The following is a 17089-nucleotide window of genomic DNA, read 5'->3' on the forward strand; positions in this document are numbered from 1 at the left end:
TCGGTCCGGATTTGGATATAGTTGCCCGATCCTCCGATTTAGGGTCTTAGGCCCATAAAACCGACATTTATTATCCGATTTTGGGACAGCGAGTTAAGTTAAGCCCCTTGTCATATTTCTGCAATATGACACAGATCGGTCCAGATTTGGATATATCTACCATATAGACCGATCTTCCGGTTTTAGGATTTTGGGACATAAAAAGCGCATTTATTGTCCGATATCGCCGAAATTTGGGACCGTGAGATGTGTTAGGCCCTTCGACATATTTCTGCAATTTGACTCTGATCGGATCAGATTTGGATATAGTTGCTATGAAACTGATCCCTCGATTTAAGGTTTTGCGCCCATAAAAGGCGCATTTATTGTCCGATGTTGCCAAAATTTGGGACAGAGTGTTAATTTAGGCCCCTCCATATATTTCTGCAATTTGGTCTAGATCGATCAAGATTTGCATATAGCTGTCATATAGACCGATATCTCGATGTAATTTTCACCGGATTTTGATGAAAGGTGGTTTCCATATATACACGAGGTGGTAAGTATCCCAAGGTTTGGCCCAGCCCAACTTAACGCCTTTTTACTTGTTTTTTTATGGAATCTTTTAATGCATTTTCTGCAAAATCAACTCTTTTGTGTTATGCCACTATTCAAGCACATGAATAGAAATGAGTGATGGGTCTATATGCCAGCTATATCCAAATATGATGCAATCTCGACCGCATTCAACAAAAAGATGTAGAGGTCTACTTAAACTTACTGTTCAAATTTCAGCAAGGCTCAAGAACTCAAGATTCCAGATCGGCTTATATGGCAGCTTTATTAGGGTATGGACCGATACCTCGCATAAATGTTGAAAGTGATATCAAAACACCATGTGCAAAATTACAGCTAAATCGAATAGGAATTGCGCCTTCTAAAAGCTCAAGATATCAAGACCCAAGATCGGTTTATACAGCAGCTATATCTGGTTATGGAGCGATTTGAACCATACTTCGCACATTTGTTGGAAGTGATATAAAAACACTATATGCGAAATTTAAGTCAAATCGGATAAGAATTCCGACTTCTAAAAGCTCAAGATATCAAGACCCAAGATCGGTTTATATAGCAGCTACATCAGGTTATGGACCGATTTGAACCATACTTTGCACAGTTGTTGGAAGTGATATCAAAACACTATGTGCAAAATTTCAGTCAAATCGGAAGGCAATTGCACCCCCTAGAGGCTCAAGAAGTCAAGACCCAAGATCGGTTCATAAGGCAGCTATATCAAAACATGGACCTATTGGGCCCATTTACAATCCCAATCGACCCACACCAATTAGAAATATTTGTGCAAAATTTCAAGCGACTAGTTCTACTCCTTCAAAAGTTTGCGTGCTTTCAACAGACAAACGGACGGACAGACGGACGGACATGGCTAGGTCGACTTAAAATGTCACGACGATCAAGAATATATATACTTAATGGGGTCTGAGAAGCATATTTCGAGGTGTTACAAACAGCATGACGAAATTAGTATACCCCTATTCTATGGTGGAGGGTATAAAAACCGAGCATTTTTTTTTTGTAATTGTAGACATTCTAAAAATGAAGAAAAAGAGGCCTGTTTTCAGCGGTATTTCAGATGGCATAATTTTCGCACTCTTTAAACAGCGCTTACATAAGTGCTAGCAGTAGAAGTGACAATGACACGCCGTGGAAATTTAAAAGCGAATGCGTTGGAATGCCTCCAGACTTCTTTACAGATATAATAAAAAGCTTGCTGCACACCTCTTTCCGCTGCTGGGAAGTTATAATACCCTGTACTCATTTGCGGAGGCCACCGTAGCGCAGAGGTTAGCATGTCCGCCTATGACGCTGAACGCCTGGGTTCGAATCCTGGCGAGACCATCAGAAAAAATGTTCATCGGTGATTTTCCCCTCCTAATGCTGGCAACATTTGTGAGGTACTATGCCATGTAATGCTTCTCTCCAAAGAGGTGTCGCACTGCAGCATGCCGTTCGGACTCGGCTATAAAAACGAGGCCCCTTATCATTGAGCTTAAACTTGAATCGGACTGCACTGATTGATATGTGAGAAGTTTGCCCCTGTTCCTTAGTGGAATGTTCATGGGCAAAATTTGCAATTTGTACTCATTTGCGAAGGCCGTCCAACATTCGTGGGGGGGGGAGGTGGGGTGCTTAGCCTGCTTGTGGCTGCACCACAATGGTGGTGTTATACCCTACACCATAGCATTCGATTGAAGAAATTATTGATGTTGGTCTTCGAAAATGACACCCCAGCTATCCGGGTTTGACTTCTGAGTCCATAGCCCTTTAAGTTCAGTCCGATTATGCAGAAATTTGGTATGCGCATATCAGTTATGAACTGCAACACCCACACAAAAAACAACTCCGATAAGTTTCGTGAGAGATTTATGTCATTCTTCAAAGCCTTAAAAACATCAAGGATTTATTGTTATTTACCTAGCATTGCCTTCATTTTTAATAGAATTTCTAATATCCTTTCGCTTGCATAGTAAGTAGCTATCAAATAGTGTTGAATAAAAAAATGTTACTAAAGAAAAATTGCAAAAATCCAATAAAAAAATTTCTTAAATTTTTTGCCATCCAAGAAAAAACGTAGTTAAATAAAACTGAAAAACATTGTTGGAAACTTAACTAACGAAAATTGAATTATTTTCGCAACAAGTAACTTTGCCATAAATCGTCACTTTTCGCCCCTTAATGGCTATTTTTATAACAATAACTACTGACCTGCTCCACCCGCACACCCTACGCAAAAAAAATATTCAAAATTGTTTATAATTTTATTAAAGTAGGTTTTTTCACTTTTCTCCCCCGTGCTGTGTGTGTGTGAGTTTGTGTGTGTGTATGCTCAAGACCAACATAACTTTTATGAAAATTGTCTGGCCATAAACAATTTCACATCAGCGCTTTATATTCTCTCTTAGTTTGTTTTTTTGCTTGCCGTTGCCACACAACCTTCATAAACTCGTTGCAACATGGGGTGATTTTATGCGGCAGCATGAAATCCTCTTACAAGTTCAACCATAACTAACTGTGACAGTGGCCGACGATGCAAATACACTGTGATGTAGAAACAGAGTAGCAGCAAAACCAGCTTAGCCCCATCAAAGCGTTTCGCAGACCCCTGGAGTGGTACCATCATAGTTTCATAACCGTTTTTTTTTTCTTCCAGTCGCTAGAGTAAAAGGAATTGTTAAATGTTTGCCACCATACTAGGAATCTACTGGACTGACTAACAATAACTGACAACTGACCAGACTGGCGAGGAGAATATCATAATGGCAAAAAATTAGTTTGGGGACAATAACAGGATGGAAAAGTCACTTTACCATTCGCCATCAAGCAAATATTTCTGTGAATAGCCAAGCACTTGAAATGGTCTGTTGAAAAGTAGTACGAATATGAGATGGAAAGAAAATCGGATTTCAAACAAACATATCGTCCGCTAACCGCCAAAAAGATATAAGTGGCAAAATCGAAACTTTACAGAATAAGGTTTTTATACCCTACACCACTACTTTGGTGCAGGGTATTATAACTTTTTGCGTTGGTTTGTAACACCCAGAAGGAAAAGAGCTAGAACCATTGATAAGTATATCGATCGACTCAGAATCACTTTCTGAATCTATTTAGCTATGTCTCTTTGTCTGTCGGTCTGCCTGTCCGTCTATCTGTACGTCTGTTATCTGACTTTCCATGTTAATTTGTGTACAAACTACAGGTCGCAATTTTCATCCGATCGTCTTCAAATTTGGCAAAAGCTTTTTCTTAGGCCTAGAGACAAAGCCTATTGAAATTGGAAACAAGTAAAAGCGTGCTAAGTTCGGCCGGGCCGAATCTTATATACCCTCCACCATGGATCGCATTTGTCGAGTTCTTTTCCCGGCATCTCTTCTTAGGCAAAAAAAAAGGATATAAGAAAAGATTTGCTCTGCTATTAGAGCGATATTAAGATATGGTCCGGTTTGGACCACAATTGAATTATATGTTGGAGAGTTGTGTACAATGTCAGCCAATTCGAATAAGAATTGCGCCCTCTAGGGGCTCAAGAAGTAAAATAGAGAGATCGATTTATATGGGAGCTGTATCGGGCTATAGACCGATTCAGACCATAATAAACACGTATGTTATTGGTCATGAGAAAATCCGTCGTACAAAATTTCAGGCAAATCGGATAATAATTGCGACCTCTGGAGGCTCAAGAAGTCAAGATCCCAGATCGGTTTATATGGCAGCTATATCAGGTTATGGACCGATTTGAACCATACTGGGCACAGTTGTTGAATATAATAACGAAACACGTCGTGCAAAATTTCATTCCAATCGGATAAGAATTGCGCACTCTAGAGGCTCAAGAAGTCAAGACCCCAGATCGGTTTATATGACAGCTATATCAGGTTATGAACCGATTTGAACCATACTTGACACAGTTGTTGGATATAATAAAGAAAACACGTCGTGCAAAATTTCATTCCAATCGGATAAGAATTGCGCACTCTAGAGGCTCAAGAAGTCAAGACCCAAGATCGGTTTATATGGCAGCTATATCAAAACATGGACCGATATGGCCCATTTACAATACCAACCGACCTACACTACTAAGAAGTATTTGTGCAAAATTTCAAGCGGCTAGCTTTACTCCTTCGGAAGTTAGTGTGCTTTCGACAGACAGACGGACGGACGGACAGACAGACGGACGGACATGGCTAGATCGACATAAAATGTCACGACGATCAAGAATATATATACTTTATGGGGTCTAAGACGAATATTTCGAGTAGTTACAATCAGAATGGCGAAATTAGTATACCCCCTATCTTATGGTGTAGGGTATAAAAATTGGTTCATATTCAGATATAGCTCCCATCTATAAGTCCGTCCGATTTGCAGTAATAATGCAATAAAATGGCCATTTGTTACCCGATTCTATTGAAATTTGGTAGAAAGGAGTTTCTTATGACTCTCGATATTACTGGTGAATTTCACAGAAATCGGTTCAGATTTAGATATAGCTCTCATATATATGTTCGTCCGATAATGCAATTAAATGGTCATTTGTTACACGATTCTCTCGATATTTGGTAGGAAAGATTTTCTTATCTCTCTCGATATTACCGGTGAATATCACAGAAATCGGTTCAGATTTAGATATATCTCTCATGTATATATAACGCCCGATTTTGCCTCCTAGAGCCACTGCAAGCGCATTTATTGACCTATCTTGACAAAATTTTGTACAACGCTTTCCTCGGCGATTTCCACAATATCTATGGAGTTTGGTCGAAGTCGGTTCAGATTTGGATATAGCTCCCATATATATGTTCGTCCGATTTGCAGTAATAATACAATAAAATGGCCATTTGTTAACGGATTCTCTCGAAATTTGGCATGAAGGATTTTCTTATGACTCTCGACATTACTGGTGAATTTCATAGAAATCGGTTCAGATTTAGATATAGCACTCATGTATATATATCGCCCGATTTTCACTTCTAGAGCCACTACAAGTGCATTTATTGACCAATCCTGCCAAAATTTTATGCATCGCTTTCCTCGAAGACTTCTACAATATCCATAAAGTTTGGTCGAAATCGGTTAAGATTTAGATATAGCTTCCATATATAGGTTCGTCCGATTTTGAGAAATCTTATATATAAAAATCAATTTGTGTTTGTTTGTGTGTTCCTTATAGACTCAGTAACGGCTAAACCGATTTTCTTGAAATTTTCACTGATGGTACATAATGATCCCGTGGTGAATATAGGATATTAAATTTTTTGATATCCGAAGGAGGAGCGGACACTCCCCCTTACCCTAATTTTCAGAAACGCCAGATCTCGGAGATGGGTAATGCGATTTAAGCGAAATTTTGTGTGCTACCTTATTTCGGATGGGGTTATTAGGGGGAAGCGTCCCACCCCAAAACCTACCTAATATATATATATATATATATATATATATATATATATATATATATATATATATATATATATATATATATATATATATATATATATATATATATATATATATATATATGTATATATATATATATATATATATATATATATATATATATATATATATATATATATATATATATATATACCACTCACGACAATATGAGACTCAGATGAAAGGTATTTAAGATTATAAAACGTATCTGATATCCAATTGTCGGACCAAGTGTTTGGGGGTCCAACCCAACCCCCAAAACCCCCCTAAATCGGACATATTTACCGACCATGGCAATAAGGGACTCAAAAGAATAAAAGACGAATCTGATATCCAAATTTGGGTCATAGTTTCTGGAGGTCCACCCCTTCCCCAAAACACACACACACACACCCCCCCCCCCCCCCCCCCCAAACAGGACTTATTTACTGATCATGGCAATATTGGGCTTAAATAAAAGGTATTTGAGTGTAGAATACGAAAGTGATATCCAGATGTGGGACCAAGTGTTTGAGGGGCCGCCCATCCCCGAGAGCATCCCCAAAGAAGACAAATTTACGACCATAGCAATATGGGCTCAAGATTTTTGGAAGTAAAGCACAAATCTGATATGGGTAAGGTGTCGACAGGGCCACCCCACACCCATAACACCACCCAATTAGAAAGTATTTGCTGACCATTGTAATATGAGGTATTTTAGGGTAGAACACGAATGGTTTACTTCCAAATACCCTTCATTTGAGCTCCATTTTTCCATAGTCGGCAAACATGACCGGTTGGGGGGGGTGCTTTGTGGAATGGGGCGGCCTCTCAGTGACTTGGCCTTGAAAATATTTATCAGTATTTTCGAAGCCAAGTCACTTAGAGGCCGCCCCATTCCATAAGCACCCCCCAAACCGCTCATGTTTGCCGACTATGGAAGAATGGAGCTCAAATGAAGGGTATTTGGAAGTAGACCATGAATCTGACATCAACATTCGGGAGCAACTGTCTAGAGGACGTCCCACCACCATAACAAGCCCCAAGTAGGACGTATTTGCTCACCTAGACAATTTGGGTTTTCAAGACTGTGGAGCTCGATATTCATAGTTTTTAGGGCCCATACCCCAAACCGGACATATTTCCTGACGTTTTTCAATAAGGGGTTTAAGTGAATCGTATTTGAGATTAAAAAACAAATTTGATATCCAATTTTGAGGCTACTGGCAATATAGGTTCAAATATATGAGAATAGAGCACGTTGCTGATATATTTTCAGGGCATAGCGTTTGGGGGACCACCCCAATCGCCAAAACACCCCTAAATCGGGCATATTTACCCACCATGTCAATGTGGGGCGTAAATTAAAGGTATTGGGGGGCAGATCAAGAATTGATACCCATTTTCGGGATCAATTTTCTGGGGGTCTACCCCTTTCCCAAAATACCCCACAAACAGCAATTTTTTACTGACCATCGCAATATGGGGCTGAAAAAAAGGTATTTGGGAATAGAATACGAATTTGATATCCAAATGTAGGACCATGTATTTAGGGCATCATCCCTAGGGCATCATCCCTTCTCCAAATTTTGTCAGTGACTGGGGGACCACCTCACCCCCGAAAACACCCCTAAATCAGACATCATATCGGGCTGAAATAAAGTATTTTAAGAATGGAGTACACCTTACTTCAAATTTAAATTCGTATTGTTAAACTGTTTGTCAAGCGATATACTATTTTCATAGCATGGTATTTCATTCATTGTCGAAAATGAATATTTCAAGGAAAATTTTGATTCATATAAAGTAAAAGAAGGCGCCGCGGAGCGGGCCCGGTCCACCTAGTATTACAATAAATTGCTCATTAGTTAACCGATTCTCTCGAAATTTGACAGGGGGGATTTTTTATTACTATTAATGTTACTGGTGAATTTAATAAAAATCGCTTCAGATTTAGATATATCTGTCATATATGAATATCGCCCGACTTTCACTTCTAGAGCAACTGCAATCGCATTTATTGACAAAACTTGCCAAAACTTTGTACAACACTTTCCTCGACGACTACCACAATATCTATAAAGTTTGCTCAAAATTGGGGTTAGATTTAGATATAGCTCCCATATATATGTTCGTCCGATTTTGAGAACGATTCTCTCGAAATTTGGCAGGAAGGATTTTCTTACGACTCTTAATATAACTGGCAAATTTCATTGAAATGTGTTCAGATTAAGATATAGCTGCCATTTTTCACTTCTAAAGTCCAAGCGCATTTATTGACCAATATTGCCGAAATTGTGCACAACGCTTTTCCCGATGACTACCACAATATCTAAGAAGTTTAGTCAAAATCGATATAGGTTTACATTTTGAACATATTTGCTTTGATCGAAATTTTATACGGGGATTTACATTACCCATCTAAAAGCATCTGCCGAGGTCCATCAACATTGTTTCAGAATTAGATATAGCTGCCACTTTGTATTTAAAAGGTAGGTGTAGGGTATAATAAAGTCGGCACCACCAGACTTTTACCTTGCCTTACTGGTTAATTGTTGATTATGGCTCGAGTACTTCTCTTCCGAGAGAAAACCATGTCAAATAAAATTTTATCTTCTAGGTCCTTAAGTATATGAGCACTTGAGATGACATGGTGTTCTCATTTGTTACATCGTTCATACAGAGTCTTTTTAAATATTTCCGTGGTTCCTTATAATGATTGTCGATATTCTAGTCGCTTTCCATACTAATCATAATTTATTTGTTTTCCTTTTTTCTAATTCTCAGGGTCGTCCCGGTATGCCAGGACCAAAAGGAGATATGGGGCCAAAAGGAGTTAAAGGTGATACCGGCGGCCGTGAAGGGGTAAGTCAATTTTATTTATACATTAATTTATTCATTGGTATTCCATAATACAACAACACCGGGGTATTATAGTCGATAGTATGGGTTTATAATTATGCATCAGCTAAGCAATTTAGGTTGTTGTTGTTGTGAAAGTTTGTTGTGTTCTATCTTTCGTCTACTCGATTCTGTTGAGTGTCAAGACCCAGGAACTCTGCGACTAAGATGGGGGATCTGGGTCTTAGTCGAGTGGATTTGGCTTTGCAATTATCGTGCGGTCCCTGGTTACAATCGGGAAATACATCTTGCACGTCGGCATCAATCCTTGCTCTGTAGGAGTTGCTCTGTAATTGAGCGTAATTGAGCCAGAACTACTCATGCTCTTGATCATGAGGTGATCTACTTAAGGTTTCTGGACGGTAGATATCTATCCACAAGATGATGATTTGGATGGTCTCTGCGATAACAGCCTAAAAGGTATTGCTTAGACGGAATGTAGTTATGTCTTTGCACTGGTAGGATCTTTGTCTCCTGATGGTGGTGGTCCACATAAGAACTGAGGAGACAGCCCTTTGCAGTTCGGGCGGCGACATTCTGACAGATCTGAATGTTACTCGTCACAAAGTTGATGAGGCCATACTGGCGCTGCATAACTTACCACAGACCTGCCAATTGCATTGTACGTGGCCAACAAGGTTTCTTTGTCTGCTCCCCAAGTGCTGCCAAGTCTGCTTGATAAACGTTATGAAGTCGTGTGGTCAGTCAATGGTGGGAATTATGGGAAGGTGGTCTGACCCAAAGTGATGACGGCTTGCCAGCATACGTCACTCAAGAGATCAGGGGATGCAATGGAAATGTCTGGCGCGCAGCTGCACCTCCTCGTAATCCTAGTGGGGGCATCCTCATTCTCTGAAGCCAGCCCAATCGGCCTTCTTCTGATTGATAAACGTCCCGCGCTCAGAGGTTATGAAGTCGGTTGATGGTCAGAATTATGGGAAGGTGGTCTGACCCCAAAGAGATGACGGCTTGCCAGGGTACGTCACTCAGCAGTTCAGGGGGTGCAATGGAAATGTCTGGCGAGCTGCGGCACCTTCTTGTAATCCTAGTGGCGGCATCCTCATTCACCGTGCAAAACGTGAAGCCTTCAATCTGCTCTGCCAAAGCTATGCCACGTTGGTCGTTGCCTAGAGTAGGATGTCACGATTATGGCCAGATAGCAACCCACTTATGTTGGGGTTGTAAGCCTGGCAGTTAAATGAGGCACAGCTACCAACCGGCAGTATCTACACGTTGTGCAGCTCTATCTAAGCAGTACCGGACCTGACTGCTATCCCCATGCATTCCATGTAGGGGTCGCTAGCGCCAGGCGCAGGCGAGATGGGTCTATATTGCACGGAATGTTGTATCACGAAGGCCAATCCCCCACCTCCATTCCTTGAGCGATCCTTACGTAGTACATTGTATCCGTGACAACTGTGCAAGCTGCAGGTCAGCTTTGTCCGCTGCGACCAACATGTTCTTCCGACTCATAAAATCCACCATCTCTTCGATTTTGCCACGGAGACTGTTGCAGTGCAGTTGCAAAAATTATACACTTCCCGGCACTAGCCAGGCAATATTGGGGCTGGGATGCTGTTGTTGCGTATATTGCCGCACGGGAGAGGTCGGGGGGTCACATAGTCCGACGACCAGGGCGCAGAAGGTGACGACGATTACGCTTGTGACCCACTGCTAGCTATGTTCGCACAACACCTTGCAACATATTCAGTGTGACTATACTCCCGTAGTGACGAAAGGCCAGAGCAAGATCGGAAATGTACCCACTCCATGCACCGGTTACACCTCACCGACACCGACGGATGATGGAGGCGGTTCTGGCAAACCAAACAGAACCAGGGCCCGGGGATCTTTTCAATCCCGGCACGGACCAGAAGCGTGCGGAGAAGGCATTTCGGGATGTTCCTCTCCTATGACGAAAAAAGACGAACTCGTTCACTGAGGCGGCAGCCCTTAACGATGAAGGGTTCCATCGGGTCAATCCGGTGCGTATAACCGACTGCCTTGGCATTGCTTAAGTAATTTAGGTGAAGTAAAGTTAAATGTTTACAAACTCATTTGAAGAACATAAACTTATTAGCATAGAACATAACAATGGATAAGAACAAACAGGGGATTTTGAAGAAGTACAATTAATAGAAAAACATGTACATCATAAAAATTTAAGAGTTTTTTTGTGTTTAGACTTATTGTCCTTCTTTATAAAAAAATTAGTTATGCCATCAATACCATTCAAAGAACCACATCCATTATCCAGACAATATTTCCAATTGTCAAATAAAGAATTCATCGAAAAAAAGTCAATTCATTTGAATCAGGAAAACAAAAAAAAAAATTATTGAGTCAGTCTTTCTAATAGACATCAGACATGAGAGCATAAGTACTGCAATTCAAGCAAATGACAGAACATCCTCAATTGAGATTGGCTTAACTTAATTCAGGCATAATGAATGACAATTCTTGTGAAAAAACGAAAACTTGCAAGCCTATGGAAAAAGTTGAGAAAACAGATGAGCAGCAAAAAGCCAACCAGGAAAAATGACACAAACAAATCAAAGCGATGACAGGCGAAGAGGGCAGAAGTGGCATGCAATAAAAGCATTTTCTCAAAATGTATTTTCATCAACAAGAAACAAGAGATTCCTGTCATCAGGAAAATTGTGAAAATCTTCAAAATAGAAATGGCAAACAACACCATGTTCCACAGGCCCACTGACAGGTATCTGTAGCCTCATCTCATACGCCTTTCAACACACGAGCATCCGTCACAGTTGCAACCAACGTGGCAGAAGCCATCCAAAACACTCATACCTACTCATCCGTACTTACCCATTCCATCATTTCTAATACAAACAACAGTGTTGCCGTCTTTCAGCGAAATTTGATTTTCACAGACTATTAAGGAGAATTTATCGAACAAAATATCAACAAAAAATGTCCATTGGAAAAAAAAATGAATATTTCTTTGAATTAAATTTTGACAAAACTTTCCATAAAAAAATTTAACAAAGGTAATCTTATATATAACAAGTAAAAGCGTGCTAAATTCGGCCGGGCCGAATCTTATATACCCTCCACCATGGATCGCATATGGCGAGTTCTTTTCCCGGCATCTCTTCATAGGCAAAACAGGATATAAGAAAAGATTTGCTCTGCTATTAGAGCGACATCAAGATATGGTTCGGTTTGGACCACAATTAAATTATATGTTAGAGACCTGTGTAAAATGTCAGCCAAATCGAATAAGAATTGCGCCTTTTGGGGGCTCAAGAAGTAAACTAGAGAGATCGATTTATATGGAAGCTGTATCGGGCTAGAGACCGATTCAGATCAGAATAAACACGTATGTTGATGGTCATGAGAGAATCCGTCGTACAAAATTTCAGGCAAATCGGATAATAATTCCGACCTCTACAGGCTCAAGAAGTCAAGATCCCAGATCGGTTTATATGGCAGCTATATCAGGTTATGAACCGATTTGAACCATACTGGGCACAGTTGTTGGATATCATAACAAAACACGTCGTGCCAAAATTCATTCAAATCGGATAAGAATTGCGCCCTCTAGAGGCTCAAGAAGTCAAGACCCAAGATCGGTTTATATGACAGCTACATCAGGTTATGAACCGATTTGAACCATACTTAGCACAGTTGTTGAATATCATGACAAAACACGTCGTGCGAAATTTCATTCTAATCGGATAAGAATTGCGCACTCTAGAGGCTCAATAAGTCAAGACCCAAGATCGGTTTATATGGCAGCTATATCAAAACATGGACCGATATGGCCAATTTACAATCCCAACCGACCCCATCCCAATATCCCATGGCAGCCGGTTGTACGCACCGGATTGATCCGATGGAATCCTCATCGGCAAGGGCTGCCACCTCAGTGTACGTGTTCGTCTTTTTTCGTCATGGAAGAGGCACATCCCGGATTGCATTCTCCGCACGCTTCTGGTCCGTGCTGGGATTGAAAAAAACCCCGGACCCTGGTTCTGTTCGTTTTGGCAGTACCGCCTCCATCATCGTTCGATGTCGGTGAGGTGTAACCGGTGCATGTGGTGGGTACTTTACCGATCTTGCTTTGGCCTCATTTCACTACGGGAGTATAGTCATACTGGCTATGTCGCAAGGTGCTGTGTGAACATAGCCAGCAGTGGATCACAAGCGTTGTCGTCGTCGCCTTCTGCGTCCTCATCGTCGGACTATGTCGGACTATGTCGGACTCCCACGACCTCTCCCGTACGGCAATTTACCCAACGGCAGCATCCTAGCCCAAACATTGCCAGGCCAGTGCCAGGAAGTGTATCGCTTTTTCAGTTAAACTGCTACGGACTTCGTGGCAAGATCGATGAGATTGTGGACTTAATGAGTCGATCCAGGAGACAAAGCTGACCACCACCTGCAGGTTGCACAGTTGTCACGGATACAATGTGCTACGTAAGGATCGCTCAAGGAATGGAGGTGGGGGATTGGCCTTCGTGATACACCATTCCGTGCAATATAGACCTATCTCGCCTGCTCATGGCCCTAGTGACCCCTACATGGAATGCATGGGGATAGCAGTCAGGTCCGGTACGGCCGAGATAGAGCTATACAACGTATACATACCGCCGTTTGGTAGCTGTGTCCCATTTGACGGCCAGGCTTACAACCCCGACATAAGTGGGTTACCATCTGGCCACAATCGTCTGGTTCTAGGGGACTTTAATGCGCATCACACGTCATGACATTCTCCCCCAGGTAACGACTAGCGCTGCATAGCTTTGGCAGGGCAGATTGAAAGCTCCACGTTTTGCACGGTGAATGAGGATGCCCCCACTAGGATTACGAGGAGGTGCCGCAGCTCGCCAGATATCTCCATTGCATCCCCTAATCTCCAGAGTTACGCATGCTGGCAAGCCGTCATCTCTTTGGGGTCAGACCACCTCTCTATAATTATCACCATCGACCGACCACCCGACTTCATAACCTCTGAGCGCCGGACGTTTATCAATCAGAAGAAGGCCGATTGGGCTGACTTCAGAGAGTATACCAATCGCCGCTTCAGTGAACTGCCACCCGCCTCTGATGTGCTAGAGGCCGAGAGGAAATTCCGAGACATCATTAACGCAGTAGCCGCTCGCTTTATACCAGCCGGTCGAATACCCCAAGTGCGGCCCAATTTCCCGGCGCAAGCAGTGGTACTCGCAGACGAGCGTAATGGGATTCGTGGTATGCACTTCGCTAGCCCCAGAACCAGCGAACTGAATCTGCAAATAAACAGGGTAGTCAAAGAACATAAGCGGAATTTGTGGCTGGAACACTTGGATGGTCGATGGTCAAATGATTCAAAAGTAGAAACAAGGTCCTCAAGTCACTTGCTGGCAGCACTTGGGGTGCAGACAAAGAAACCTTATTGGCCACGTACAAAACAATTGGCCGGTCTGTGGTAAGTTATGCAGCGCCAGTGTGGTCTCATCAACTTTGTGACACGCAGTGGAATAATATTCAGATCTGTCAGAATGCCGCCCTCCGAACTGCGGCGGGCTGTCTTCTCAGCTCTCATGTGGACCACCTCCATCAGGAGACAATGAGCCTACCAGTGCGAAAACATAACTACATGCTGTCTAAGCCATACCTTTTGAGCTGTTATCGCAGAGACCATCCAAATCATCATCTTGTGGATAGATATCCACCGCTCAGAAGCCTTAAGGTAGATCTACATGATCTGGATCGTGAGAGAACCTCTAGATCAAGCGGCATATCAAGCAGGTCTAGACAACATTCATGCAGACACGGTAGCAGATGCGGTAAATGGCTACCGGATGAATGTAGTCCTTGGAGAACGACCGCCTCCCATTGCACAAACCAGCGTAGTTCTGGCTCAATTACGTTCCGGCAGATGCAGCCGCCTCAACTCCTACAGAGCAAGGATTGATGCCGATGTGCAGGATGTATGCCCCGATTGTAACCAGGGACCGCACGATACACGTCACCTGTTTAACTGCCCAGATAGACCCACTCGACTCAGACCCAGATCCCCATTTTAGTCGCAGAGTTCCTGGGTCTTGACACTCAACGGAATCAAGCAGACGAAAGATAGAATATAATAAACTGCTACAACAACAACCCAACCAATAAGAAGTATTTGTGCAAAATTTCAAGCGGCTAGCCTTACTTCTTCAAAAGTTAGCGTGCCTTTGACGGAAGGACAGTCGTACGGACGAATGGACGGACGGACGGACAGACGGACAGACGGACGGAGAGACAGACAGACGGACGGACAGTCGGACGGACAGACGGACGGTCGGACAGACTGATGGACGGACAGACGGACGGACGGACGGACAGACGGGCGGACATGGCTAGATCGACATAAAATGTCATGTCGACCAGGAATATATATACATTATGGGGTCTAAGACGAATATTTCGAGGGGTTACAAACAGAATGACGAAATTAGTATACCCCCATCCTATGGTGGAAGCTATAAAAATACAACTGGAACAACATTTTTTTTTAGAAATAAAATTTTGAGGAATTTTATGAAAATAAAATAAAAAAAAAAATTTTTGTTAAAAATTTTTAAAAGCGATTTTTCCTAAGGCAACTATGGCCGCAACCTTTTACTCAAAGCAACTCATCACTCGTTGCAGAAGTACATCACAGTCAAAGAACTCAACCCCCAAAAACTAGAGAAGCCTTTCCATGGTTCAGCAATGAAAACAGCATTCTTATGTTAACCTAAATTTTGACAAACTACTCTGCGGGAGGAAAATCCTGGCCGCTGTTGAAAGGCCACTTGGCTGGGTTTGGGGTTGGTGGCGGCGGCAAGCATAAGAAGAGAATTCATATTTGAAAATGCCGTTTCGTCTGTTTTTTTTGTTGTGAGTGTGAGCCATTAAATTCAGCAGGTAAAACTGATAGGACTAAAAGCGAAATAAAATTGTTATGGCAAGCAAGCAAGAAAAAAAAGGAAACAGAAAGGTCCTTCCCTTGCTTATCCGTAAAGTATGAAGAAATATTCAGAAAACTTGCATACAAAATAAGCCAAGATGAACGCAACAAATTGCCATCATCGGGTTTGGGGGCATAAAGTGTGGCAAGAACAAAACAAAAAAACCCGAAACATAAAGAGAAAATTGCCACTTAAAAAAACAGAAACTCTGTAGTCCTACAGAGGGATAAGGCAGGGCATTGCAAATTGAAATGAAAATGAAATTATTTTTGAGTTTATTCATTCATTCACTCTGTACTTTCCCCTCACCCCCCCATCTCTCCCACACTCTGTTTGTAATGGAAAGGAAATTTAAACATGAAAAACATGTTTTCATATGCAGACATTGGTAGTTAGCATTCGTTGTGACTGTTTTTTCTTACCACCACCCCCCACCGAGTTTATGTTAGGAAATTCAAGAGGTCTTATACACGTCTAAAAAGGGAAATACTATGGCAGTTTTGTTACATATTTTGTGTAAATGGACCCAATTTGTTGCCAAGTGCCTTGTAAGAAATGTAGTAGGAAGAAGCAAAAAAAAAAACAGCATTCTTGCTTACTAATGTCTGAAAAAGGAAGATATTTTAATAGAAAAATATGTACGAGTATGTGCATGAAAGTCATATTAAGTTTAAAAAGTCATGAACTGACCCAAATATTTAAAATGTTTACTGTAGCACCCAGTTTTTTTTTTCACGAATTTTTATGATATTTCTTAAGGAAAAGAAAAAAGATGGCATATTTTATAGCAATCCATCAAACTCTGTTTAATCCAGGGCAACTTGTTTTGTTGTGACTTATTTTAATTTTTAAATCAAAAAGCTATTTAGCATATTTTTATACCCACCACCATAGGATGTGGGTATACTAATCTAGTCGTTCCGTTTGTAACACCTCGAAATATTGATCTAGGACCCCATTCTATACATAAAACTCAATTTGTGTTCGTTTGTTCCGTATAGACTCAAACACGGCTGAACCGATTACCTTTACATTTTCACAGATTGTGTAGGTTGCTCTGGTTGAAATCATTGGCTATATAATTGTTTGATATCGAGAGTGGGGGCGGACCCTCCCCCTTACCATAAATGTATTACCCAAAACTAAAAGTGGACCGAACGGGACAATATGAGATTCATATGAAAGGTATTCAAGAGTAGAGTACGAATTTCATAATAAATGTTGGGTCCAAGTACCTGGGAGGCCGCCCCAGCCCAAAAATCCTTAAACTAGGT

The 17089-nt window shown here is 41.5% G+C and overlaps 1 protein-coding gene across 9 annotated transcripts in view; it reads left to right on the forward strand.

Annotated features, from left to right (window-relative positions):
- Positions 1-17089, forward strand: part of LOC106090109 (collagen alpha-1(XVIII) chain) — a 1585531-nt gene that overhangs the window by 1223788 nt on the left and 344654 nt on the right. For all 9 annotated transcript variants that reach the window (XM_059369513.1, XM_059369516.1, XM_059369517.1 and 6 more), the window contains one exon: positions 8758-8835. In XM_059369513.1, coding sequence (XP_059225496.1) covers positions 8758-8835 — 78 coding nt within the window. The remainder of the gene's footprint in view (positions 1-8757; positions 8836-17089) is intronic.

This window comes from Stomoxys calcitrans, chromosome 1 (genome assembly GCF_963082655.1).
Source record: "Stomoxys calcitrans chromosome 1, idStoCalc2.1, whole genome shotgun sequence".
NCBI classification, from domain to species: Eukaryota; Metazoa; Arthropoda; class Insecta; order Diptera; family Muscidae; genus Stomoxys; species Stomoxys calcitrans.